This window comes from Nelumbo nucifera, chromosome 6, assembly GCF_055504915.1.
Source record: "Nelumbo nucifera cultivar China Antique chromosome 6, China Antique-T2T, whole genome shotgun sequence".
NCBI classification, from domain to species: domain Eukaryota; kingdom Viridiplantae; phylum Streptophyta; class Magnoliopsida; order Proteales; family Nelumbonaceae; genus Nelumbo; species Nelumbo nucifera.
In genome coordinates, this window is record NC_142654.1 from 38,548,060 (window position 1) to 38,573,775 (window position 25,716).

General features: G+C 36.9%; 1 protein-coding gene and 1 pseudogene across 2 annotated transcripts; one reads left to right on the plus strand and one right to left on the minus strand.

Annotated features, from left to right (window-relative positions):
- Positions 1 to 8,992: 8,992 nt before the first annotated feature.
- Positions 8,993 to 13,719, plus strand: LOC148790783 (putative germin-like protein 2-1; annotated as a pseudogene). The gene is made up of 4 exons (XR_016077683.1): positions 8,993 to 9,048; positions 10,189 to 10,295; positions 10,589 to 10,699; positions 10,858 to 13,719. The product of XR_016077683.1 is annotated as a putative germin-like protein 2-1 (transcript).
- A 4,800-nt stretch (positions 13,720 to 18,519) lies between these two features.
- Positions 18,520 to 22,199, minus strand: LOC104586414 (putative polygalacturonase At3g15720). Its single transcript, XM_088889623.1, has 10 exons — positions 21,964 to 22,199; positions 21,669 to 21,863; positions 21,251 to 21,388; positions 20,936 to 21,106; positions 20,806 to 20,829; positions 20,337 to 20,544; positions 20,155 to 20,236; positions 19,446 to 19,554; positions 19,040 to 19,156; positions 18,520 to 18,923 (listed from the first exon to the last, which is right to left on the minus strand). The coding sequence occupies exons 1-10, from the start codon at positions 21,964 to 21,966 to the stop codon at positions 18,690 to 18,692; spliced, it is 1,281 nt and encodes a 426-aa protein (XP_088745749.1). The 5' UTR covers positions 21,967 to 22,199; the 3' UTR covers positions 18,520 to 18,689.
- Positions 22,200 to 25,716: the final 3,517 nt, after the last annotated feature.

Consider the following 25,716-nt stretch of genomic DNA (forward strand, 5'->3'; position numbering starts at 1 on the left):
CATGGTGAGCACCTAGTTGACAATATTCACGTGGACTTAAGAATTGGGGTACATGGTATTCACGTGGACTTGATTTAGTGAAAAGCTAGCTTGGATAGGTTTAAACATGGTATTCAGGCTCCTCGAAAAAGTTATTTATCCACCTGAGAAATGGGTATCTAGAAACATAAGTTTTTCCCTTCTCAAAATCCAAAAAGCAAACACCCCTTCAATGCTTAAGGAAAAGAGAACAAACTCAACAAAAGAACAAATGCAAATAATTCAATATGAAAACATGTTTTATTTCAAAATGATCAAGTTAGTTTTTGGTAATCAAAATATTCATTTTAGAACTTATATGTTTCGATTTTAGATTCTAGCCTCTAAAATGCATCCATATATTAGAATGTTATATATCCAAATCCTTATTTTGTAATTGTACATGCACAAAATAAAGCTCAATGTTAATAATTAATCAATCCCACCACTTCCCTCATATTAGGCGTGCATACGAGCTGAGCTTAACCCAATATTAGATTATTTAAGCTTGACTTGATAGAAAAATTTAAGATTTGGTTCAGGCTTGAATTTGGTTCGAATTAAAAGTTTGAGCTATTTCATAAATGTATTATCGTAAATACAACTAAGATGCATGTATAAGAAATTATGCATACAACTAGAGGAGAGGATATATATTTCTTGCTCCCACTACATGTTTCAATAAATGATGAATGATCTAGAGTTAGTGTCTTACGTGGCACATAAATTCGATATGGTACATTACTATCCATTGGATCAATAAAAGTGATTTCAGATATAGGTGTACAACTACAAGTTACCAAATGTATGATGTGCATCTTTGTTATCCCCATTTGGAAGCAAGCAATCAATGTCCATTGGATCAAATACACCATTATGTTAGATCTGGGTGTACCAGTTGTCACAAACCGTAAGATAGGCATCTTGGCTTCAATACCCGTCTCAATGCCCAACACCGTTTTTTGTATTTATTTATTGTTAAAAATAGAGAAAAGGATGACTAGATGTGCATAATCACATTCACAATGTAATAAAGAGATGTGATGATGCATATTTAACACTATTACCTAATGTCTTAGGTTGCGTTTGGCACTATTATTGCAGTTTCTTCCTAGAACATTTTCGGATTGATTATTAAAAATTGATGAGAGTGATGAGATGCTATATTACACAAGAGAGTCACTTCAATTGAAAAAAAAACGTGTAGGGACTGACCATTGCTGTTTAGAGTTCAAACACCAAATTTTATATTTCAAATAACAAGAATAATTTGTATTGTTCAATCCAAAACGTTTCTGATTAATTATGTGACATGACAACTCATATTTTAGCATTAATTTTTAGGGAGAAGTACTAATCAGCCCATATCAGAATTTTCAGGCCCAAAGTACAGGGGGAATGCATCCTGACCGTGAATTGATGCCAAATTCACCAGCAGGATGTGGTTTATAGGGGGGAGAGGGCTAGTTGTAGGGGGGGGGGGGGCTGGAATTCAGAATTCTGCACTTCTCCGTAATTTTTATTGATCAACCCCAAATGCTTTATGAAGAAATAACAATAGTGAGTTGCTTCAAATGGGGATACTAAAGTGAATATGCCTAGTAAACAAGTAACTGCACCATAGTTGAAATAAGGGTAAATTATAAAGACCCCCCTGTACTATGGGGTCTGTGATAAAGACCCCCCTGTATTATGACCGTGAGACAAAAACCCCCTTCCGTCCAAAATCCATCATTGCAATTTTGTTTAATCCCCATACTACCCTAACAATAACATTTCAAACACTTTTAACCCTCTTTTGAGTTATATGTTTTCTCACCTCTCTTGCAATCAGTTTCTCCCTTCCAATAAGGGATTTCTCCTTTGTGACCAAGCTTCTTTTTTGATCAAGTTCCTAGTTACAGTAGCAAGGGATTTCTTCCTCACGAGTTTTAGCCGCACGGGATTTCATCCTCACGAGTTTCAGTTGTAAGCTCTTACTTCGGTGAGTGACCAATATCAGGGGTTATCCCTTGGTTTTCTTTTTCACTTCATCTGTAGTTCTATTAGGATTATCACACCTGGATGAGTTTTGTCCGAGTTACAGTCCGAAGGCATGCCTTTCAAAAGCATAATGCTGGGTTGATAACATAGCAGAACTGGGTTGATAACATTTCAGTCCAAGGCATGCCTTTCAAAAGAATACGGCTGGGTTCATCAAGCATAACCATTTCGTCTATAGTCACAACTTGATGAACAGTTGTAATTTAAACCTTGCCCTTCAACTAAAATGTTGTTAAATCATGCCCTTCAATTGAAATAGTTTGATGAACAGTCACAGACCCCATAATGCGACAAGGTCACATTAATTCTTTACATTGGAAGTGTTATTTCCAAATGTGACTAGAAACTCTAATGTCCGACCCCACTAAACGACATATAAAATGAACAAAATATGCCTAATAGAATATATAAAAATTTACAAATTTCCAGTTTGCTCTTGTGCCAATTTATTAGTGGGTACAAGTCAGACTGCATATTATTATTAGACTTGAATGGGTACAAATCACCCATTCAAAGAACTCAATGCACCATTTTGATAATGCATCATTACAACTTATCACTGAAGCCCCTTGAATTTGATTGTAACACTGCCTACCTATCATCACTTCCAACATGCAGCAACTTCTAGCTTCCATCTGTCTCCTCTGCTCCTCTCAGGGAGTGCTTTCACCAACAAATAGTATAGTTGTCTTTCTTTTTCATTTTTTGTTCATTAACCAGGATTAGAAATCTTTCTTTTTCGATAGATTGTGTCATAAGTTTTTGTTCTTTATTGTAGAAATGAGTGAACACTCAACTTTCACTTTGCAATCACCAAGTAATCTGATGCTCGAGACAAAGTTTTGTGATTGTCAGAAGAAGTTTGTCATTAGGGTTTCTGAGACAGATTCGAACCCACAAAATTTGTTTTATACATGCCCTCGCAAAGTTGTAAGTGATATGACAAAGTCAATTTCTTCGCAACATGGCCATTGTTCCTAGTTGTCTTAAAAATGATACTTCATGTCATGCAGGGAAAATAGTTGAATGTCAAGCCTTGTGGTTTTTTCAAATGGGTCATTCCCATCAACCCCTCAGAAGAGGTTACTTCACATATGTGCAATGGTGATGTCCAAGCATGCCGTGCGAGGGAGCCAGAGAAGTTTCTAGCTGAGTTGAATGACTGGGTGGAAACTCTAGAGAGCAAGTGTGATCAGATGTTAATTGGGATCATGTGCCTCTTGAAAGTTATTGTTCCTTTTGGCTTAGGAAGTAGGGTATTATAAGAGAAGAGAGGAAGCAATGGGTTTTTTGCATGTTAGAGTGTTAGTGTATACCCTTTGAAGATCTGAACTTCAAAATGACTTCTAACTTATAGATGAAACTTAAGACTTTTATTATGATGATAGCTAAAGTATCTGATCTCTAGGGATATATTTTACTTAAAAATTCTCAAAATTTGTGGTATTGTACATTATGGTTCTAATATGCATTTGAGTTATCTAGTTGCCATTGTTGGTTCTTTCTTGAATGGCCTGTATAACCTTCTAGATTTGCTTGAATTCAGCATCGTTATTTCCTTGCTTTATCCAACCCCTTGACAATTGGACCATTCCGATTCTGATTCTAGACCTCTGTTCCCGCAAACCAAATTGGACCTTAGCTACTTGGTCTTGTTATTAGCAAGCTTAATTAAGAGTTGGAAAGTGTATAACTTATCCTATTCTAGGAGGATAGTCTTGAACAAGTAAATATTCTCTTAAAAGAGAAAACAATCCATTGACCTAATCCAATAGGTGTGGTTCAACTTATAAGGTATCTGATTATTGATGAAGCCAATGAGTACCAAACTTAGAAAGTTGAAACATACTTAGAAATGAATTTTTTTTCGAGCACCTAACTTTTGAGCAATGACAGTTCCATAGTTAATTTGTTTACAAAAAAATGAGCACCCTTACAATCAAAAATCTGTATCACATGTTCATGAAGTGTACAAAAACATTTCAGCACTTAAACACTCTACAAAAATTCCCTATATGCTTCTATGCCGAATTGTGTGTTGTTCCAATCTGTATCATATGTTCATGAAAATAAACAAAAAAAAAAGGTCTAATTGGCCCATATGCCGAATTAGCAACATCTTCATTCAAAGTCTATGATCCTTGTTGAAATTCTGATGAACTCTATAGGATGATTCTTGCACCATTGGAGGAAAAGTAATGTCAGGGAACTCCAAAAAAAAATATCAGATATCAACTTCAGATATTAGGTGTCAGAAGATTGAAATATCAGAGGCTTGTTATTGTAATCCAATCTATGCAATTATTTCACAAAAATAAAATATTTTAGTAAAACAAATCATTGTACACATCAAGAAATTGTAAACATGCATTTTTATCCTAATGTGGAACTATATGAAAATGTACAAGAAATACTTTGTTGGTTTATGTGGATTGGAAAAAAGAAATACTTATATCATGCATTGGAACTACAAGAGAGTTGGAAATAATCATCCAACTTGCCTTAATGCAGAGATGGGACAAATCTATGAAAAAATTAAGGGTAATATTGGCAAGAGAAAATCAGAAACTTGGGGCTGGGTTTGAACAGATGACAAAAAATAGTTGTGTAAAGGCTGATTCAACAACAGTCTCTTTCCAATCCCCAACCCTCAAGGAACTTTGACTGTTTGGTGCTCAATGCAGTACACAGTAGGATAAATTTTGAAAACAGTAAAAAGGTTCTTTGTATACCTGTTATAGAGATACAAAACTTAAAGTACAATTATAAATGGTAATGCCATATTCCATCTAGTTATAGGTATTCTATTTGCAATTTGCAAATTCTAGATGAGAAAAAAGATTATCATGTTTGAATTTACAAAGGAGGTATGATAAAATAACAAGTATGATAAAATAGCAAGAATCAATTACTCCCTAAAAGCAGGTATGATAAAATAGCAGGAACCAATTACTCTCTAAAAACAGGCATGGTGGATAGAAGGAAACAATTACTATCTAAAAGCAAGCATGCTGGATATGCCTCTTCTATGTTCAATTTGATGGACATTGGGCTAGGAATGTAACACATACCGAGCCTTAAGCTGTAATAAGGGAACATGACTTCCATGTGATGCTTATTGACTAATCAATAGGTCAACATAGGGAAAACAAAGAACCACTTGAATGGAGAAACCAAGGTGGCTAGAAGGTGACATTTAAAACCTCTAGTCACATAGTTATTTTCAAAAAAAAAAATATTTTCAATACTATCTCTTAAAAAAATATTACTATCTAGTTTTAAAATTATGTTTCATCATCATTTATCAAAAACATGTTTCCAAACATAGTTTCTTTTTTATTTTGCAGCAAAGATAACTTTGAATCAATTTATGAATCTTAAAACAAATTTTAAACAAGTGTATACCAATTCATTGCATTTCCTGTAGCTTACTAAGTGTTTCCCACAACATCAGATAGAATTCTTAAGCAATAAGCATTGATCACCAATGCAACTTATTCATTACAGGCTTGGTCTACTAGACCCGAGCACCACCTCTGGTCTAGCCCCCCAGTTGTAATAAGTCCCTAGCAACCCCAGGTGCTCAATCACAATTCTCTAGCAACCCCGGGAGGCCATGGCAACTCTAGACACTCATCATAATTCCCTAACAACCCCAGGAGGCCCTGGCAACCCTACGAGGCCCTACCAACCATACGAGGCTCTGGCAACTACAGACGCTCATCATAATTCCCTAGCAACTTAGGAGGCCCTAGAAACCTTAGGCACTCATCACAATTCCCTGGCAACACCAAGAGACACTCATTGCAATTCCCTAGCAACCCCGGGAGGCCCTAGCTACCCCAAGCGCTCATCATAATTCCCCAACAACCCCAGGAGGCCCTAGCAACCCAAGACGCTCATATCATAAAACCTTGGCTGCCTAGCAACCCCAAGCGAGTGCCTCACAAAGCCCTAGTTTCCCTAGGCATTGCACATTACTAATGAAGCTTTGGGCACTAGTAATCTACCTTATCTTTGTCTATATGACAAATAGACATAGATATTGTAGACCACAAAGCTTACTATAATCAAACAGTTCACAAAAACTCGACACTAGTGAGCTTCAACACTGTCCATCTCATGCCAAAACTAGCAGAGAAAGCACTCTTTCAATTGATTGTTAATCTTTCAACACATTGACCAAACTACGTGACTATATATCACACACATAGTTCAAATAAAACTACGTATATGCATCATGATTTGCAATTTTACCATCAGAAGAATATCAGTATGCTATAACAAAGTAATTGCAACAAATGCTCAAGAGTAATATTATGTACCTTCCAAAATTCTACACAATAAATGGGGGGAGTCCTATCACCTTTGTGCCATATTTTCCCCTATCTAATATTTCACTAACCAAAACACAAAGTCCTAATACTGTAAACTATTTTTGAACCTTTTCTAGTTTTGGAAATTCACCAACAACTTTACTAATAATACAATCACATTAACCTCACAACATATACAGTGCTATGCAATCATTTGGATGTTCCAACAACTTTAGGCATGTATCCCTGCGTTGAGGTTCTATATACACCTCTCGACAAGACATGCTCAACCCAACCCTAGAAGAATTTAAATGGGGGCTACAAACTGGACTTGGCCTTCCCTCTCTCAAATGTTTCTTGATAGAATGCCTTCTATCAAGAAACAGGGGGGCTGTAAACTTAAAATGACAAGTCATAATAGACATTATTCTTGACAGAAAACCTTCCATCAAGAAACGTGGGTGGGGGGGGGGGGGGCTAAATTAAAGGAAACACTAATCTATACCTTACGAAATGCTCCTACGGTTTCACCATCACTTACACCTTCAACACTTTGTACATGATTCGATTGAATTAGAAAACAACTACGAGTCAATATGACAACACCAACACCCATACCCCAAGTCAAGTAGGTCCAGTCATACCCCTCATTCCAACAGAGTATAAAATCACAAAGTTTCTTTTCTTTTGCAACACCAACGAATCCAAAATATATAACAAATAAATCAACTCCCCCATTCTTAACCATCTAATCATAGATACATGACACTAGACAGGCAAAGCAAATCATAAAGGATGCTTATTTACAAGAATACTCTTAATAATAAGCAAGGGTTAATAGTAAGTACATGTGGCTCGTCGCCATTGGAACTGTACTGAAAGACCTAAATAAGGACAACATAGAAAATCCCTGCCGAGGAGAACAAAACGATCAAAACTGAATAATACACTAAACAATGTATGAGGAACTAAAGTAATTGAAACATCTTTGTAATAGCAAGATGACACTTTACTGAAATAATGCAAGGATCACATAATTGCGATGAGAACAGAAGGCCATCCAAGGCTTACGATGGGCATAAGAAACCTTATAGTACTTGTAATAAGCACAAAGTTCTATTCAAGACTAGAGATGAGCATAAAATGACATCGCAAGTCTGTGATGAACCTAATACACTACCGGTACCTTACGATAAGCAGAGAATATATAACAGTTCATGCTGTGATGAATGATGAATAAAGCTTAAGCACTGAAGATACCTATTTTCAGGTGACTTACGCTTCTTCTAGTCACAACAAGCTGTGATGAGGCATCTCGAGGATGACTAATGAGACAATCGAACACGTCAACCATACCAAGATCTTATCCTAGACACGTGGCCATGAGAGAACCCATAAAGGGATGTAGCCGATGTGTTGTCACGGGGTGACATAATGGGTTGCTTAGCTAGAGGTTTTTCTAAGTGTTTCTTGAGGCTCCTAGCCAATTTTGCATGTTTTTGGGGTCTTCAGGGGCATTTTGGGGTGTTTTGGAGTGTTCTCCTTGTGTCTAGAAGGGCTAGGTGTTGGTGGAACTCTCTAGAACCTTGTGGAACAATCCAGGTTTGTGTGAAACACCCTAGAGGGGTTAGGAGTAATCTAGACTTTCTCTATAGTGTTATTGTATCTTATGGAATGGGCATCCCCTACAAGAATGTAGAAGGTATAATGTTTTAGAGGTACTTGTAGATGATGCCAAGTGTACATAGTTCTAGAGAATTCCTTGAGGGAGTTAGTGTATAAATATGGGTCTCCTCCTTCATTTGCAACAAGAATCCAAGTTGTAAGAGCATTATTTGAGTTGTGCAGTACAATATCTTCATCCTACAATACTTGGTGTTCTCTTGTGTGCCTTGGTGTGTGTCCTTAGCATTTAAGAAACCTAGCAAGAAGGGTTTTGGGCGTACAGTTTGATTAACTTCCTTGAAGGGCCAAGTGAATGCTATAGTGAAACCCCAAATGGCATTCATTTGATAGCTGATATAAAGATAGAGATCCTTTTTCTTAATAGGAAAAGTCATCTTTTGGAATCTTCTCTTTATAGCCTTGGGATCTCCTCTATCAAAGGGGAGAAGAAGCAAGCCAAGGGTTAAGAACTCTCCCTTGTCTCCTCTCTTCCCCTTTCTTCCCTACCATCCTCTCCGGACCTTTGGAAACTTGACCAGCCACTTATTGAAGTCCATGATAATTACAATTAGCCAAAGGAAAAACCGACAAACGGGAGGAGAGAAACCCAGTACAGGACTTCGATAGATGAAGGTCCAATCAGGCAAGGAATGTGTTCTGATAGGAGACCCGACGAGCCAGAGGTGCTAGGCTCCATGGACTCTCACACAGAGAGGGACCTTTAGGTAGTGACATTGTTGGGGCTTGGGGTTGTTCTTTTGGGGTGGTGAAGAGTTGCTAAAGAAGCATTTCGAAAGTTCGGAGCAGAAGCTCTAAAGTTACGAACCAAAGAAGGGGCTAAAAGTAACGTCGAAGAGTTTTTGGAAAGCAATGACTCCTTGGGGTTGGTCTCCGTGGCAGTAGAAAGCTAAACAGGCTTATTGACTACTACATGAACACCTCAGTTAAAGATGACAGAAGATGAAGGAAGGCGATTTGGGGCAGAGGGAGAGGAGGAAGAGGCAAGGTTTCAAGTTAGATATGCCTCGATGGGTTGTTGGATTCCTGTTTTTTTGGTGGAGGTTCTGGATTCTTGTTTTATTTGTGTTTGTTCTTGGCATGTGGTTCTATGTAGCCTAGGGTATTCGTTGTCTAATTCGGGAGGGTTGTTGTGTCTCTGTTGAGAGCCTTGGGCTTTACGCCCATTTTGTATTTTCTTCCTTCTCCTGTTTTTTGTCTTTCAATAAATTTTCCCTTTTACGCTTCAAAAGTTATCCAAATCCAACAAATTAGGGTTATCCTAATTTTGCAACCCAACAAGGTCCAACAACCTTAACAACGATGTCGTTTTGCTACTTACGACTCAAGCTTGAACCTCATCGTTACCGCATGTTAACTTAAATAATTCAACCTATCAAGATGTGATATCATTTTGGAAAGGGTCCTATAAATGAATGATGAATTGGTTTAATCAAATTCATTTTTAAGCAAGGGAAAGCTTTCGAAGAGCTGATGTTATTTAATTAGGACCTGTTTGGGATAGCTTCAGCTTTAGCCAGTTGTTTTTACTGAACTGTACACTGTGAATAAATTGCCAACCAGCTTACTAATAAGTTGTTTTCTTGAAGCTTTTCGTGTGAAACCCATTGCAAAGCAAAAGCTGCTGCAAGAAAGCCCACTCATAGGGAGGACTGAAGGTACAATGGCTTCTGGCTTTCTTAGATGGGTCCCATATGGGGAGCTTATAAGTTAGATTAATTGGTGAAAAATCAGGAGAGCCCAAATTAGCTATTAGTCAGTCATTTGAAGGATTGACCGATTCATCCCCCTCGAATAATTAATCCTGTAGAGCACATCAAAGTAGTTTAACCAGTTTAGCTAAATCTTCAACTCAGCCCTACCAAACGGGTGCTTAACCTTAGAAAACCTACTTGGACCAGGTATTGATTGGCGAAGTCAAAGCTTTCATCCTTTTTTCCTAACCTATACAGTGAAATTTTAGATCATAAGAATACTAGAGTTTCTGACTATTTCTATATATTAATTATTATCCAACCATAACAAAATATTAATTCTTGTCCTTATCTGATTACAACAAAGTCAAGATTGACCTGTTCATCCTTCCTATTCTTCACATACTCTAAATCATGTTTACAATATCAACCAGCAATGGAAGTATACGTCAAGCAATATCCCCAGCTAAACAGAGCATTATGGATGAAAATCTTTGTTCAAGAAAGATATGTGCCATGTTTCCGGAAAGCAAGCTGACAGGTATCAAGATGACTGCTTCTAACTGTCACTAATTCTTTGAAGAAGAGTTCAAGAACAAGATTTCAAAGAAATGAGAGCAGTTGTAGACTAAGTAACTAATTAATTTAATTAATAAACAATTGGTTTGTTTAATCCTAGACTGCACGCAGAGACTATTGGAAGACACAAGAGACCATTTCGTTAGCTTCATTCTATAAATAGCACGGCTCTCATGCCAACCTTCTCACCCGCCATCAATCGACAAACCAATCTGTTCCTTCAAGAATTCCAAACTGATTACAAGTAGTGAAAAGATGGGTTCTCGGATGCTCGCATTTCTTGCCATCTTGGCCCTTTGCTCTTAGCCTCAGATCCAAGTCCCTTGCAAGACTTTTGTGTTGCCATCAACGACACTGAATCTCCTGGTACTATATGCACACTCTCATGGCTTTACTTTCCCATTCTTTCCCTTTGTTTTCTTCCATATCCAATTAACATTATATAATGCTGTTTGATTTTACTTCAAATGCTTTCATTCTTTGCTATCAACTGTTGTTGACAATATTCTTATTTTTCTGAACAGTGTTCGTGAATGGGAAGTTCTGTAAGAATCCAAACTACACAACGGCAGATGATTTCTTCTTTTCCGGCCTTGACAAGTCCGGAAACACGTCCAACCCTGTTGGCTCCAAAGTCACTCCTGTAAATGTGATGCAATTGCCTGGTCTCAATACTCTTGGCATTTCCTTGGTTCGCATAGACTATGCTCCCTACGGTCTCAACCCGCCCCACACCCACCCTCGCGCCACCGAGGTTCTGGTTGTGTTGGAGGGCAGACTCTACGTGGGTTTCATCACCTCCAACCCCGACAATCGCCTCTTCACCAAGGTCCTGAACAATGGGAGATGTGTTTGTGTTCCCTCAAGGTCTCATTCACTTCCAGTTCAATGTGGGGCACACCGATGCCGTTGCCTTTGCCGGTTTGAGCAGTCAGAACCCTGGTACAATCACCATTGCTAATGCTGTGTTTGGATCCAATCCACCCATCAAAAATGATGTTCTTGCAAAGGCATTCCAAGTTGACAAGAAAGTGATTGATTACCTTCAAGCTCAGTTCTGGATGGACAATAACTAAAATAAAACATTAGGCTACTACTGCTTTTAATTACTTACTATATATGTAAGCGCAATTCCTTATGTAACCATTCTTAAATATTATAATAATACGATTGTTTTTCTTTTTGTCTCTGATTCCGTCGCCTTAAAGTTAATTATAATAATGCATAATTATGGCTTTCTGTTTGATTCCTACGTGAAAACAAGAAATTAAAAGATGGTCTGCTACATTTTGGAAAACTGAGAAGTGAGAATGGTTAAATCAGAAGTTCAGCACTGTCGGCAGGGTAATTGGAGTATGTGGTCAATATTTATCTGGATTTAGTGAACAACCAGGATTGGTTGCAAAGAAAATCCATGATATAAGTGACCCACCTAGACACAAAGTATTCAAATTAAGCTGGTCTGATCAGCCAACTTTTCTTATATATACATTTTTTTCTGAAATTGATTGAAACTTCTGTATTTTAAAAGGATTCACGAAACACAAAAGTGTAACCAATCAGGTGGGTTTTCATCAAAATTCGGGGGTTGTTTGATTGGTTAAAACCTTTTTGGTATCATGCTTAATTATCTAGCATCATAGATTTTTCCAATTTTGAAGTTAGGACCAGACATACCAATCAAATGGTCTTTGGTACTCTCTGCCAGAAATCAATACAAGTAATGGTGCTGAGATAAATGCTTTAAAGTATCGTCATTTGCATTTAAATGCATTTGGAGTTAAGGTTGAGTTTGTAAATGATGCAAATAAGTGTGAATGCAAATATGTAAAGTGTAAAACGGTCTCTATGAATTGTAAAGTTGGGTTAGTTTTGTATTGATGACAAATTTATCTTTTACCAAACAGACTTTTAGCTGTAATGGATCGATGCAAACACAAATTCAAATAAAGCATATGCCTTTTTTTATGAAAAACCCACTTGAATGCAAATTTACTTCATTTTTATCAATATACTTTTACATCTTATTATCAATGTAAATATGCATTGGAAAATGTATTTTTTATCATTTGCCAATGCATAAATGTAATATTGCTAAACACAAGCAAAAGTAAACTAAAATACAAATTTACCCTCAACCGGGATTTACACTCTATTTATTGCATCGTTTCCAAACACAGCCTAAATAGTTAGGTTGCGTTTGGTAAGTGCAAAAATCATATATATCAAGGCAAAAACAAGTTTCTTCAAAATATACGAATGCAAATTTGGTTCGGATTTACATATTGATAAATTTTGTATTACCTTTGATTGTGATGGGTACAACAAGAATTTCAAGATCAGAACCTACCTATTTATCATATTGACTAACTTTGATTTCAAGTATGCTTCCATTATCATAAGCTAACTTTGTTCCCATTTTGAAAGTAAAAATATCAGAAAAACGAATTTTCGTCTTCAATATAAGGACTATATATTGCAATATACGACTATATATTGCAAAACCGAACTGGAGTACAAATGCACCTTGGCTTTATAAAACCGAACTGATGAATCAGATAATATCATATCAGATTTGGTGGATCTATACTTGCTCCAGTTATAAACAAATTGAGTTCAATCATCATTAATATGATCAAAATCAAATTTGGACAATCAGTTTGCACCCATATAATTGAATATCCAACTGATTGACTAGGCATGGTTATGTGAAAGTGGGATTTGAACCAATGTTCAGAGAATTGGACCAAACATAAAACCAGAAAAGGGAGAAGTTTACGGGTCATAGGTTCAATCAGAGTCAAATCAACGGTCAAACTATGATGACATGGCATATATGTATATATACTACAAGATATGTAACTATTGTATATAATATGTAATATATACAACAAAGAGCCATTAAATAAAGTAAATAAAGAGATGAATTAGTAGTAATTAAGTCATATATGAAAATAAAAAGTCACGACACTTTTAAAATTTCAATTATTCAAAGGCCCAACTGCCCAAGCAGTTTCATGAAACCAAGACTAGTTCACCGGTTTTCCAATTAAATTGGCCAGTCAATCGGTTTTCATTTAGTTTTTAGCAACTTTTAGCAACTACAGTTATTGGGTGTAACCAAACCGGCAAAGGGCCCGAGTCATAATTCAACTGGTCCAACACTTCTAAAATTTCAAATTTTCAAAGGTGTACATGGCATATATGTACACTCAAAAGTGCTGGTGACGTCTCTCAAATTTCCAATACTGTCGATGTTGAATTCATTCAAAAGTGGGCCATGAGCCCATGACATCAGTGTCCAGTTGTCTGGCTGAAGTGCTGGTGAACAGACGTCACCAGCACTTTTGAAGCTGAAACTGAAGTCATTGGCTGGCAAATGACTTCACCTAAACCATTCAACTAGTGGGGTTCCGTCCACGTGTACTGACACTGAGCCTCCAAAGCTGCCACAGTAACAAAAAAAATGTGGATTAAATAATGCAATGACAAGGAAACCATTAGGCAAGGTGTCAGATATGGATTTACACAAGAACATTGAAATATCTGGCATAAAGGCACTCTTGTATAGGAATCTGGGTATCATGAATGAACAGCCTTTCTCTTACCTAATTGATATTTATTCATATGTGAATGCTTTCGTCGTCACAGAAATGATAAAACGATATGATTTCAAAATGCTGATAAAATGTATTTTTTTTTTGTGTTTTGAAGGGTTAAGTTATCAAAAAACTTGTTCTTAAGAAAACCAGATAGAATATGAATCATATGATGCTGATATGCTTTTAATACCTTTTTTTTAGAAAAAGTAAAGTATTATTAAAGCAAAACAGGTCGTTTGGACAATGAGAAGCTGTTAAAGAAGGACCTCAAAGAAAAGACCATCCTCAAAAAAGTACTATTAAAAGTATCATCTTTAAACATGGTATGTATACACAACCAACTTCAAATAACCCCTATAGCCAAATTGATGACCTCGACTTCAGAGAAGCTTTGTGCTCAAAAATCCTATTGTTCCTTTGCTTGTACCTGTGCTTGTATATTTAAATGCCGGTTTTGTAGCAGAACAAGGAGGTCTGCTACTATCTGAAGGTCCCAATCATTAAAGCCCCTTCTAAAAGGAGTCCAGCAAATGCTATTGTTAGTCAGCAAAAAAGAATCAGCTACCAAGATTTCATTGTCTGTTGCTACATTATACAAGGCTGGAAACAACTCTTTAAGAGTGTAATCCCCAATCCAAGGGTCTAACCAGAATCTGAGTCTTATACATCTCCAATTTTGTAGCTGATGCACCTTCTGAAATGTGTGGAAACTAAACAGATTCCTTTCCATACACCACAGCCATAAGTCAATGGAAATAATCCAGCCTCTCAACCGTTGCTTCCTAGCCCATATTTCTCGGCTATGATCTCCCTCCAAAGGTTATTTGGTTCAACAGAGAACCTCCAAAGCCAACTTCCCAGTAAAGCAAAGTTGAAAGACTTTATATGTCTTATTCCCAAACTACCTTTGGACTGAGACTTACAAATATGATCCCAATTCACAAGATGGTATTTGGGAGAGTCTTTCTAACATGTTTGAATTATGAAACTTAATCCTTTGCTAATCGTACAAACTGATGGCTATTAGTTTCCTACTTATAATCTATATTTGATGTTTAGCTGCATATTTTTGAATTGAAACCCCTTTTTCTTTCAACTTTTTACTCCTTTTGTTAGTTTAATGTGGGGAATACATTGATGTGGTACTCCATGATGCAATTGGTACTTGCTTTTGTTACCCTACCTTAAACCTATTAACTTGGTACTTAAAAACTATGATGTTTGGTTGCATTTTTTTCACTTAGAATCTCTCTTTTCTTTTAGCCCTTTAGTTGGTTAATCTAGAGATCTTTTCTAGGATGGTGTGGTACTCTTAATGATGCAGTTGGTACTTACTGCAGTTATCCTAACTCAAACCTATGATCTTTTCATTTAGAAGCAATGTATGGTGTTGAAATGCATATTTTTGAATTGGAAGTTGCCTTTTCTTTTAGCCCTTTAGTTTGATTTTTGTTGATAACTTGGTTTAATTTGGATTTATATTAGCTGATATAAAAAGGAATTTTTCTATATTAATGTGGTACTGCAGCAATGTAGTTGGTAACCATTGTGATTATCCTACTTAGATTAATTGACTTTTTTAGATGGTTGTCTAAAAACTGTTTATAGTATCTAAATGTCTTTTTCCCTCCGTGATTTTGGTTCTGTATCATCAGATTTATTTGCAGAATCTTTCCTGTTCTAAACCAGAGTTTAAGCTGCCTAGCACACCATGCTCACCAATCATAGATCCACATCTCTCTCCAGATGGAAATATGCTTGCCTATGTAAGAGACAACGAGCTGCATGCTTTGAATTTGTTATACAGCGAACCCAAACAATTAGCATAAGGTGCCAAGGAAAATTTCCTGGTGAGCTTTATTTTTCTTCTCTATTTCTGCCCAATCTGGGTTAAGGAATTTAGTAACTCTGAGTTCCTTTTCACTTTTGTTTGTTGTTGTTTCAAGTGACAAAATATGAGTCATCCTTTTGTTTTCCTAATATCTTTTTACAATTTGTTTTCAACAATACTTCATTTTACCTGTGGCCACATGGCATCTACTTGAATTGATTCACCTGTTCACCTTGTTAATGTGTTATCTGACTCAGAAAATCATGTTAAAGGTCAATTTTATCTATTCAGTAAAAGGTAACAGATCAAAATATTTGGAAGTTTTTTGGATAGGTAAATGCTGGTTTCATTAAAAGAAAAGAGGTATTATAGAATCTGATATTCAGTTTTTGCTACATCACTACATATTCGAGCGAAATTGAGAAGGACCTTTGCTTACCATCTCTACTATAAGAAGCAAAGTAATAAGCAACCTAGTTATTAGTCTCCTATAAAATGATGCCACCTCTACATGGACACTGAACCATTCTATTTTTTTTTTAATAGCGAAAATAATCAAGCCTTATATGGTGTGACTGTCCAAACCAAAGCTTCATATGTTGTGACTTCCCTGGTTTTGGGAGGTGTGGACTAGACTGAACCTAACCTTTGAAATCAGATGGGTGGAAACGTTTCAGGTGGAAGTGCCTAAGGTAGATCTAATCCGATTGCATATATTCTGTCCCCTTTAGACTTAAATATCATCAAACAACATTGGGATTCCAAAGGATAGAGATTATATGGATGGGATTCCAAAGAAATGGGTGGGATTCTGTCCCCTTTAATAAAGGGGATTCCACCATCTGATTAAATGGGCGGAAGTGCCTAATGTATAAAGGGGACAGACTCAAGTTGTTTAGATTAATTTTAAATTAGACTTGATATCATCAAACGCCACAAAAAGAAAGGAATCCAATCGGTTTGCACACACAACAATCTATGTTAAAAAAAGATTATTAACTAATCAATGAATATATGCGATGAAAAATTAACTCGTTAACAGATCTATCTGTAAGAAAACAATAAGTTGTATATTACCTATTACAATGATTTTGTGTCTTTGGATTATTGATCACAGTTCGCAGAAGAGAGATAGCCATTGGAAAGAGAAAGCCACTGGAGAGAGAAATGTCAGAGAGAAAGCTGTCGCCTGTCGGAGAGAGATAGTTGCAGATCAGCACTAGAATGAGTGGACTGGAGAGGGTAAACTCAGATCGACGCAGACCAGCATCAGCGTCTATTACTTGGCTATTGATGCAGATTTAGATACACAAACTCTCATATCGAATGTAGACGTCGCCAACGACTTGAATGGGAAAATATCTAGAGCCTCGAACACTCAAACAGACACTCAGATGAGGGTAAACTTGAATCGGAAGTCGCCATTACTCGACTGCATCGTGCTGGTGGTGGACGAGGGTAAACTCCTCGCCTTTTTCCCTTGATGAAGGGCGGGAGTAAAGTTTTACTTCGAGAAAACCGAAGTTGCTTTTCACCTCGGGATCGATGTAAATCCTGACATATTTGCAATTTTACATCGATCTTAAGGGTGTTTTTACGACGTCTCCAAAGGCATGCAATTGTAAACCGGGATGCAATAATGCATTGAATAGGTATTTGCACTCCTTCCAAATGCAGCTTAAAGTGAAATTTCAAGAGTGGTTTTTGTGGTTGATAAAAAACTTAGGGGAGGTTTTTATATTTTACCCTAAGGCCAGGTTTGCTTTTCGGTAAGGTACTTATCCACGTAAATGCAATTACCTATTCAGGTAAGTGTATTTATTCATGTTCTTTTATTTTTCAAGTAAAAAAGAAAATGACCGTTTTAACTATAAAAAATCATTATGACAGTTTTGTCTCATTCAAGTGTTGGAAACTTTCCCCTCAAGTGGAAACTTTATTTATCCACCTAGAAAATGGATATCACTTACCCAGATAAGTGATACTTAGGAAAATAAACTTTCCTTAATCTCTACATTAATTAAAAAAAAAAACAACGGTTTCTTGGTCAATGGGAACCAAAATCCCATTGACCAACTTTCTCCCCTTTCAAAATCCAAAAAAAGAACGCCCCCTAAAAGCATCTATACTCTCACCTTAGATTCGGGCAATGCCCATCTTTCCATATCTATTGTTTACCTAGTACTTATAATTAATACAATTAAAAGGACAAATTTCTAAAAACCTCCCCTGAAGTTTGATATTTGCAATCACTTCCTTGTGCTTTATGAGACATAGTTGCATAGACCCTCTTTCTTACAATCCTCTAAAAAGAGGCATGAAAATATTTAAAATACCTATGCAATTACTTTTGACCAAAATGTTTATTTTTGAATTTTTCTCTTCATATAAATTGCTATTCCAAACCCTTCCAATCTCTTTTCTAGAATTAATTTATTTTCTAAAATTTTCCTTCATATCAATTGCTCAAAGGTAAAGCTACAACTTTAAATTCTCCTTTTTTTTCTGTCATTCATAAAGTTTGTATTGTTTTTTATAGAAACCAACTTCAATAGTAATTGTATGAGTATTTTAGATATTTTTGTGCTTCTTGTTAGAGGATTCTAACATAAGGGGTGCTATGTGGGATTGGGTCAAGGCCTTTTTTAGAGGTTCTTGTTTTGGGAAAATTCTAGATCAGAACCCTGTACTTTGGCTCAAATAACAATTTGGTCCCCAAACTTTAAAATGCGACAATTTGACTCAGGTAACAATTGAATTGGAATGCAAGTGAATCCGATTCGATTATAAATAATTACATGAATTTTCAGTAATCATACACATTCAACGCAGATCATGTAAAGATACAATGTGGTTTTCTTTCTTTTAACATGAAAGCTCATCAAAAGCCATACAACAGATGCTTGTACATTTTCTTTTCCACTTAATTTTGAATACAAAGAACATTGGGTATGAGCAGCCCAGTTACATTTCCATGGACATGATTGCAAGCGGAACTAACTTTTTGTCCAGGAGTCGCCGATGATAACTTTATAGACTTCAATGATATTCCGGTGCAAGGGAATGAGGAACTGCAATTGAAATTGATAGCCACTTCTGTGCTTGAGGTTCCAACCATATCGGCATATTGAACATCGCTTATTTGGATACCAGTAGGCTTCAACAAAGAACAAGTATAAGAGAAATTATTAAACTTTGAATTCATCCAGATATACATGATACAACAGAGAAATTATTTCATATAATATAGGGAGGAGAGAGAGAGAGTCTCACCAATTCTTTGCATGCACCACGTACACTGCAATAATTCTGATCAATAATTATAGGGTTTTCTACATTGCTGAAGTTTATTCCCTTGAATGAAATCTTTTTACAGTAACCTTTTCCCGTCTGTAAAAGAAAATGAATAAAATAAAAAAGAGGACTATTGAAGACACAGTTTAATATATATATATATATATATATATAGTATCGATCTAGGTTTTAAAAATCGGATTAGACATAGAACCATTTTAGCTATTGGTTTTTAGGTCGAACGGTCCAATTATCTGGTTCGAACAAATGACCCATTCTGATTTAAAAAATAAAAAAACAAGCAAAACCATTGTTTGTATCATTATGATACGCCCCATATTGTATCAGAAATGGAGATGAATTGGTGGGTTTTTCGATTCCATACCTGCCATGTCTTGATCCTCACTCCATTGGTCGTGTTGGTAAAAGAGGCATTTCTAACATGAATATTCTCTACTTTGGAGAATGAACCATCCTTACCTAAGCTTCCAATGCTGTCATACACAAAAAAAAAAAAAAAAAAAGTGCAGCATTTTATCAAATTACTATTTCTTCTTCACCTATTTAGAAACTTATATAAAATAAAAATTTTGAATATGCATCTTATAGAACTTTTAAGGGGTGTTCCACAATATGGTTGATTTTGTTTTTGGAAACTATTAAAGAACCAGTCAACTTAAAAGCTTAAGCTGTTAAGTGAGGTCATTGAATAGTTTTATTCTCTAACATGCCCCTCACATGAAAGTCCATTGGACTTGAAGTGTGGACAGCACAGGCCCATCCATACCTTATGCTGAAACTTAATTAATTATAATGGAGTGACAAGAACCAGTCAAAGCGACTCTGATACCATCTCAAAGAACCAATCAAAGTGGCTCTGATACCAACTGCCATGTTTGTTTTAAAAACAAAACCAACCATCTTGTCAAACCAAACCAAATTTCCTACCTGCCATGAATTGCAGCCACACATCACCGTCTTAAATTGTGAGATGTGTGGCTGCAATTCACAACGGATAGAGTGTAGGTAGAAAAAGTGAGTAGGAAATCTAGGTTCTTGTTGAACCTCCCCTAGTGTAGCATGAGTTAACTTACCTTATGCCATGACCTGGACCGCAAATAACATCATTGATCACAATATTTGAAGTGTAATCCCCTATAGAGATACAATCATCACCTGTTTGGCATAGATTTAGTTAAAATGGGAAAGATGGAGAATGAGAAATGATGAAAAAGAATGAGAAAGCTAAAATGGCATAAGAGGGAATAGAAGTTACCAGAGCTTATTTTTGTGTGTTGGATTAACATGTCTTGGGCTGATTGGATGTGGATACCATCAGTGTTTGGGCTATGTCCAGGTGAATTTATGGCAATTCCATTGATATAAAACCCAGTACATCCCATGACGAGGACATGAGTTTGTGGGCTATTGATGAACTGAACATTGCTGAGATGGATTTGGTTGCACTTGAGGAATTTCATCGTCTATATTTACATTTATTTAAAAATTCATTAATACTTGTACTAAAATGAAAAATAAGAAGTCATATATCCTTCACTAGAATTTGAATTTCATTTTCACAGAACCGTTCTCACAGCCTTTTGTAACCATGCATTGAAAATATTTCCGTATTTATATGTTTTTTATTCACAAATGCACAATTGCAATTGCAAGGGGCTGTGAGGATTGAGAGTCTAGATGTCTAATTTGTAATAAAAATACATTACTAGAGGGGAAATACTTACAGTTGGTGCCAATTTAGTGCATCCCTGAAATTTTATTCCACCAAAAATAGTTAACATTCCATTAATTTTTAGTAATTAAAAATATCTTTAAAAATTATTGACAAAAAAATATAATTAAGATTCTACTCACATTCCCAGGATGATATCTGCATGACTGATCCCACCAACCAGAACCCCGTCCATCAATGACTCCAGATCCACTGACTCTGAGTCCACTTACAGAAGTGAAAGCCATCCATAGGCTTTGGTCAATCCCCTTCCATGTATCAGTTGTGTTGGGGGCAATTATGGTTCCCATTATCTATACAAATTCAAATTTTGAAATGGGAAATGGACCCATTATACTTAATAGTTAATACCAAAATGTTCAAAAAATAAAAAAGTAATTATCAAGTAAGTGGTTTCTAGTTTTTTATTTGTTTTTGTTTTTATTTTGATTTTGTACCTTAACACTGATGTTCTGAGCCAAGCAAGGACCCTTAAAAATAACAGGCTTCACCAAAAATGTGAGTCCTTTTGGGACAACCATGGTAGGAATGCCTGATGATGCTGAGCACATCATGTTCCAAGCTTTCAAAAATGCCTGCAAATAGGAATTAAAAATTGTCTTGTGATTATTAAATTTCTTTGAGTTGATATCAAAGGAACCCAAATAGGCCGGTGTGGAGTCGTTCTGATTCTAACTGTTTGGTTGAATGGAGTTGAAGAAATGATCATTTGCCTTTGAGGATGAGAATTCATTCCAGCTGACTTCTTTTGAATCAAATAGATAAAAGGAATGGACCATTTTTGTTTCGGTTCCTTTTTTCAGCTATGAACCCAACAGACCCTAAAGTTGTTATAAAAAGTAAATAAAAATTTACCTGGGAATCATCTGTTTTGCCATCTCCAACTGCTCCATAACGTACAACATTAAAGCTTGTTGAGCCTCCTTTATTAATGCCAAGGCTTGTCGTATTTATGTTGATTGTATGCGCCATCAAATTTCTTTCTGCATTCAAGCATGTTGGCATACAGCAAACCATAGCTAGAGCAACTAGCAGAACAGCCAGAAAATCCTGCAAAATAAAAGAAAAATTGATGAGTTATTTGGCTCACATGGGCAATGCCTAAGAACCCAAATCATATTTTAATATTTTGAGTTAAGAAGCTCCTCACCATGATAATCAGAAGAAAGAAAACACAATCTTATTCCTGTAATAACACTGCTCTTCTTCACATGAAGTGCAGTTGATGATATGAAAAATATAATAATTAAATTATTTTAATAAAGAAAGAAATAAACAACTATCTAATTAGTACTACTTGATTTCCTTTAACTCCGATTTCTCAGAGTTGAAAGGAAATCTTATCACAGCTGCCTTTTGCAGTCTTGTATACCTCGTTTTATAGAGACTTTTAGTGGTTATGCTTCACATGTTTTTAAGGGTGTTAGTAGTTAGACGGTTTTAACTGTAATTTATTTATAACCAAATAATTCCAAGTCACAAACTAAATATAAGTTGGTCAAAATATGCCTAAGATGGATAAGGAGAAGAAGGGTGAGATTAGCTCGGTCGTTGCGCAGCCAGTAACATCGCACATGACCCGACTCTTACCATTAGCACTAGTCCGGATCTCCTGTCCACGAGAACTCTGCCCACATTTATCATAGTCATACATGGAGAACATCTCATCCTTTGCATAGTATTGTACAGGAGGAGATGTTCCCAATTCATGGGGGTCAGTGTAGTGTGGGTAGGAGTGGGCAGAGTTCTCGTGGGCAGGAGATCCAAAGTCCATTAACACCGGTCGAAATCCTTATGACTCCATGACCTAAGGACTTTAAAGCCCCAACCCTAGAATCGTACAATGGTACTACCGACCCAATTGACCACATTGATAGTTTTTAGGCCCTAATGCAACTTCATGGGGCAAATGATGCAAGCCTTTGCATGGATTTCTCGACCACATTCAAAAAAAAAAAAAGCTTGGATGTAGTACTTAGGACTGCCTACGGGCACGATAAAGAGTTGGAGTCAGTTCGTGGACATCTTCACCATGAACATCGCCACCAACAAAAGGTGCCCTAACTCTACGAGCTTCCTCCTGAATGTCGTCCAATAACCCGGTGAGGTGCTTCGTGACTATATCAAGCGGTTCAACCTTGAGCATCTCCAGATTCCCAACCTTGACCTAGCAGTACAACTCACCGTGGAGGTGAATGGCAGATAAGTTTATAAAGGTGGAGGAGGCATTGTGATCTTGGTTAGAGCTACAGTTGGCTGGGAAGAGAAAATGACCAGAGGAAGAAGTAGGGAGCAACAAGAAGTGACGAAGAAACAAGTTGTTGAAGAGAAGCCAGTCACCTGGTAATAGGCGAAGCAGATCACCAAGAAAAAGTAGGTCACCACACCAGAGTTCTAGATTAGGCTAGCAATCTAGAACCCCACTAGTCCAAACCCGTAGAAAAGGCCACCCCCAGCTCAAGCAAGAAGAAAATTTCTACTTTTCTAGGCTGGGACTTTCGAAGGAAAGTCGTCGAGCAATTTGTACCCAAACCGATGGGACAAGTAATAGCTAAATTTGTTCAGGGCACTGGCAGGGTTTTGTTTGATTTGGCAAACCGAGGTGAAGGTCTTTATATTAAGAGGGAGGCCGAGGTCAAAGAAAAGAGAGACTGTACTGACCAAGGTATGAACAGAGTTAAGGTGCAACTGATTGATGGTAATGTCATAGAACTTTAATGCTTCAAGAATGAAAGGGTGAAGTGGAAAGTAGAGCCCAACCTTCAGGTGTTCCGTGAAGATAACTATTTCATTATTGTCATGTTCCCGGGGAAAGCCACCCATGGAAAGAGAATAGTCATAGTGGTCGGGGAACCTATACCGAATGGCTAAGGTGCGAATCTCCTTGGTAGACATCTAGGTGGGACCGAAGTGGTCCAGTTCTCTAGGATGAGCTGGTCAGTGGGAAGATGAGGCCCTTTTGTGGGAACCTCGTTGGTCTCAGGACGAGGTAGCCTCCTTGGCCGTATTGGACTAGACCCTATCTTCGCTAGACCCACTACCCAATATACTTAAAAGAAAGGAAAACGAAATGAAACGAGTACGGAAGCTGACTTACCAAAAAAGGGAGAAAGATTGACCTAACAACACTAAAAACACTAGCGATAGCACAACTTTGCGACCTCTAAATGCATGAGAGCTCAAAGTAGGTCAAAGAAAAATGGGTACCCTAAGGCTCTTATTTATAGCCGGTATAACCAATCACAGATGATCCAAATCGATCAAATCCAATGGCTCCCAAGAGGGCGACCACTCGAATTTCAAGGTCAAAATCGATTGAGTGCATCTTTGATGTCCGTGGAATTTATAGTCCGCGTGACGTCCGTGCATACCCGAGACACAATCTTACCCTAAGGTTGAGCTAGTTGGATCATTTAGATTTGACTCATAGGTCGGATCTCGGCCAAACCAGAGACCGGGCCAAATTCGCCCAAACTCGTTGTGAACTCCCGCCTCGAGTTGAACACCTCAGGCACGGGAGTGGGGGGGTAACTGATGAGGGGTAATTTGGCCCAACCCATTAGTATGCGGACATGTGGAACAACCTGATGATTAGATGACACCTTAGCATTTTTGAGCACCTCAACAAGCCAAGTCAAATCGAGCACCTCGGTTACCTCGGCTAAGACCGAGGTCTGAGTAGCTTGTGGTGTCTAGACTTGCTGAGGTTCTACATAGTCTCTTCTTGAAGCTAGTCAATTGTCTCTGACCTCTCTGGGATCACACTGCATGTCAACGAGCCTTATCCTTATCCCGCTCGGATTGGACGGACTCGATAAACCTTATTAGCTCACACGAAGTCTACCTTCGGATGCGAAATGGACTCTTGGTTACACAGGTTGGTGATCTCGGATATGTTTTGTGGGGCCTACAGCAGCTCTCCTATATAAGGGCATCACCTCCATCCTCACAAGCTACACGCGCTTTTGCTCTCTAATTAGCATTCTAAGCTCTCAACTCTCTCAAAAACTTCCTACGCTAACTTAAGCATTGGAGTGCCACATCGGGTAAGGTACCCCAAGACCTTTGACCTACTTGTCTTGCAATTCAACCTGGCCACCTAGCAGATCGATGTCCAAACTGACTTCCAATAGGGGTTGATCAGATTGCACATCATCAATTTTGTTTTGGGTTTTTATTTTATTGTGCTTCAGCTTCAGTTCTCATTTCACTTTATTGGTATTGCAATGAAACAAAATAAGTTTGAAATAAAAATAAATCAAAATTTGCACCCAAATCAATTACGCTAAATAATTTTGCATCAATACAAATAAATTTGCATTGCAATCAAACACAACCGTGATAATTGGTTATATATCAAATTTGTATCATTCAATACCAAACTGTTACAAGTCATTGGTAAACGTGACAAATCAATCGTTATATAAATTCATATTCAACTGTTAAAACTATACTTTTACCATCATCATATCCACAAACCTTTGCAAACTGGCTACAAACATTTGCACCTCACACTCCACCATCACACCATACTTGACTGTTACAAATCCATACTTATCCATTACAATCTCTCTCTCTCTCTCCTGTTACAAACTGATAATCAACTTTTACATATCCATACATTCCTATATATTTCATATTTAATTATCCTATTAATTAACACGTGCTATTAAAAACTACCACTAGGTTATACCACTAATACCAATTAAGTAAAAAAGACATTTTAATCCATCTTTATCGATTTAATTTTCTTACCAATACTATATCAACCATAAAAATAAAACATATAAAGCAATTAATATTGCTAAAGTTGAAATTCTAATCGTCAAAGAGGAAGGAATCCTATTCACACAGTGGATGTTAAAGCCACCTATTGAAAGGTACAACATTTATAAACAAGGAA

Coding starts and splice junctions, on each gene's coding strand:
- LOC104586414 (XM_088889623.1), bottom strand. Junction 20,545..20,805: donor GCACTAAATTGGCACCAACT/GTAAGTATTTCC, acceptor ATGTAAATATAG/ACGATGAAATTCCTCAAGTG. Junction 19,157..19,445: donor TGAGGATCAAGACATGGCAG/GTATGGAATCGA, acceptor TTTCTTTTACAG/ACGGGAAAAGGTTACTGTAA.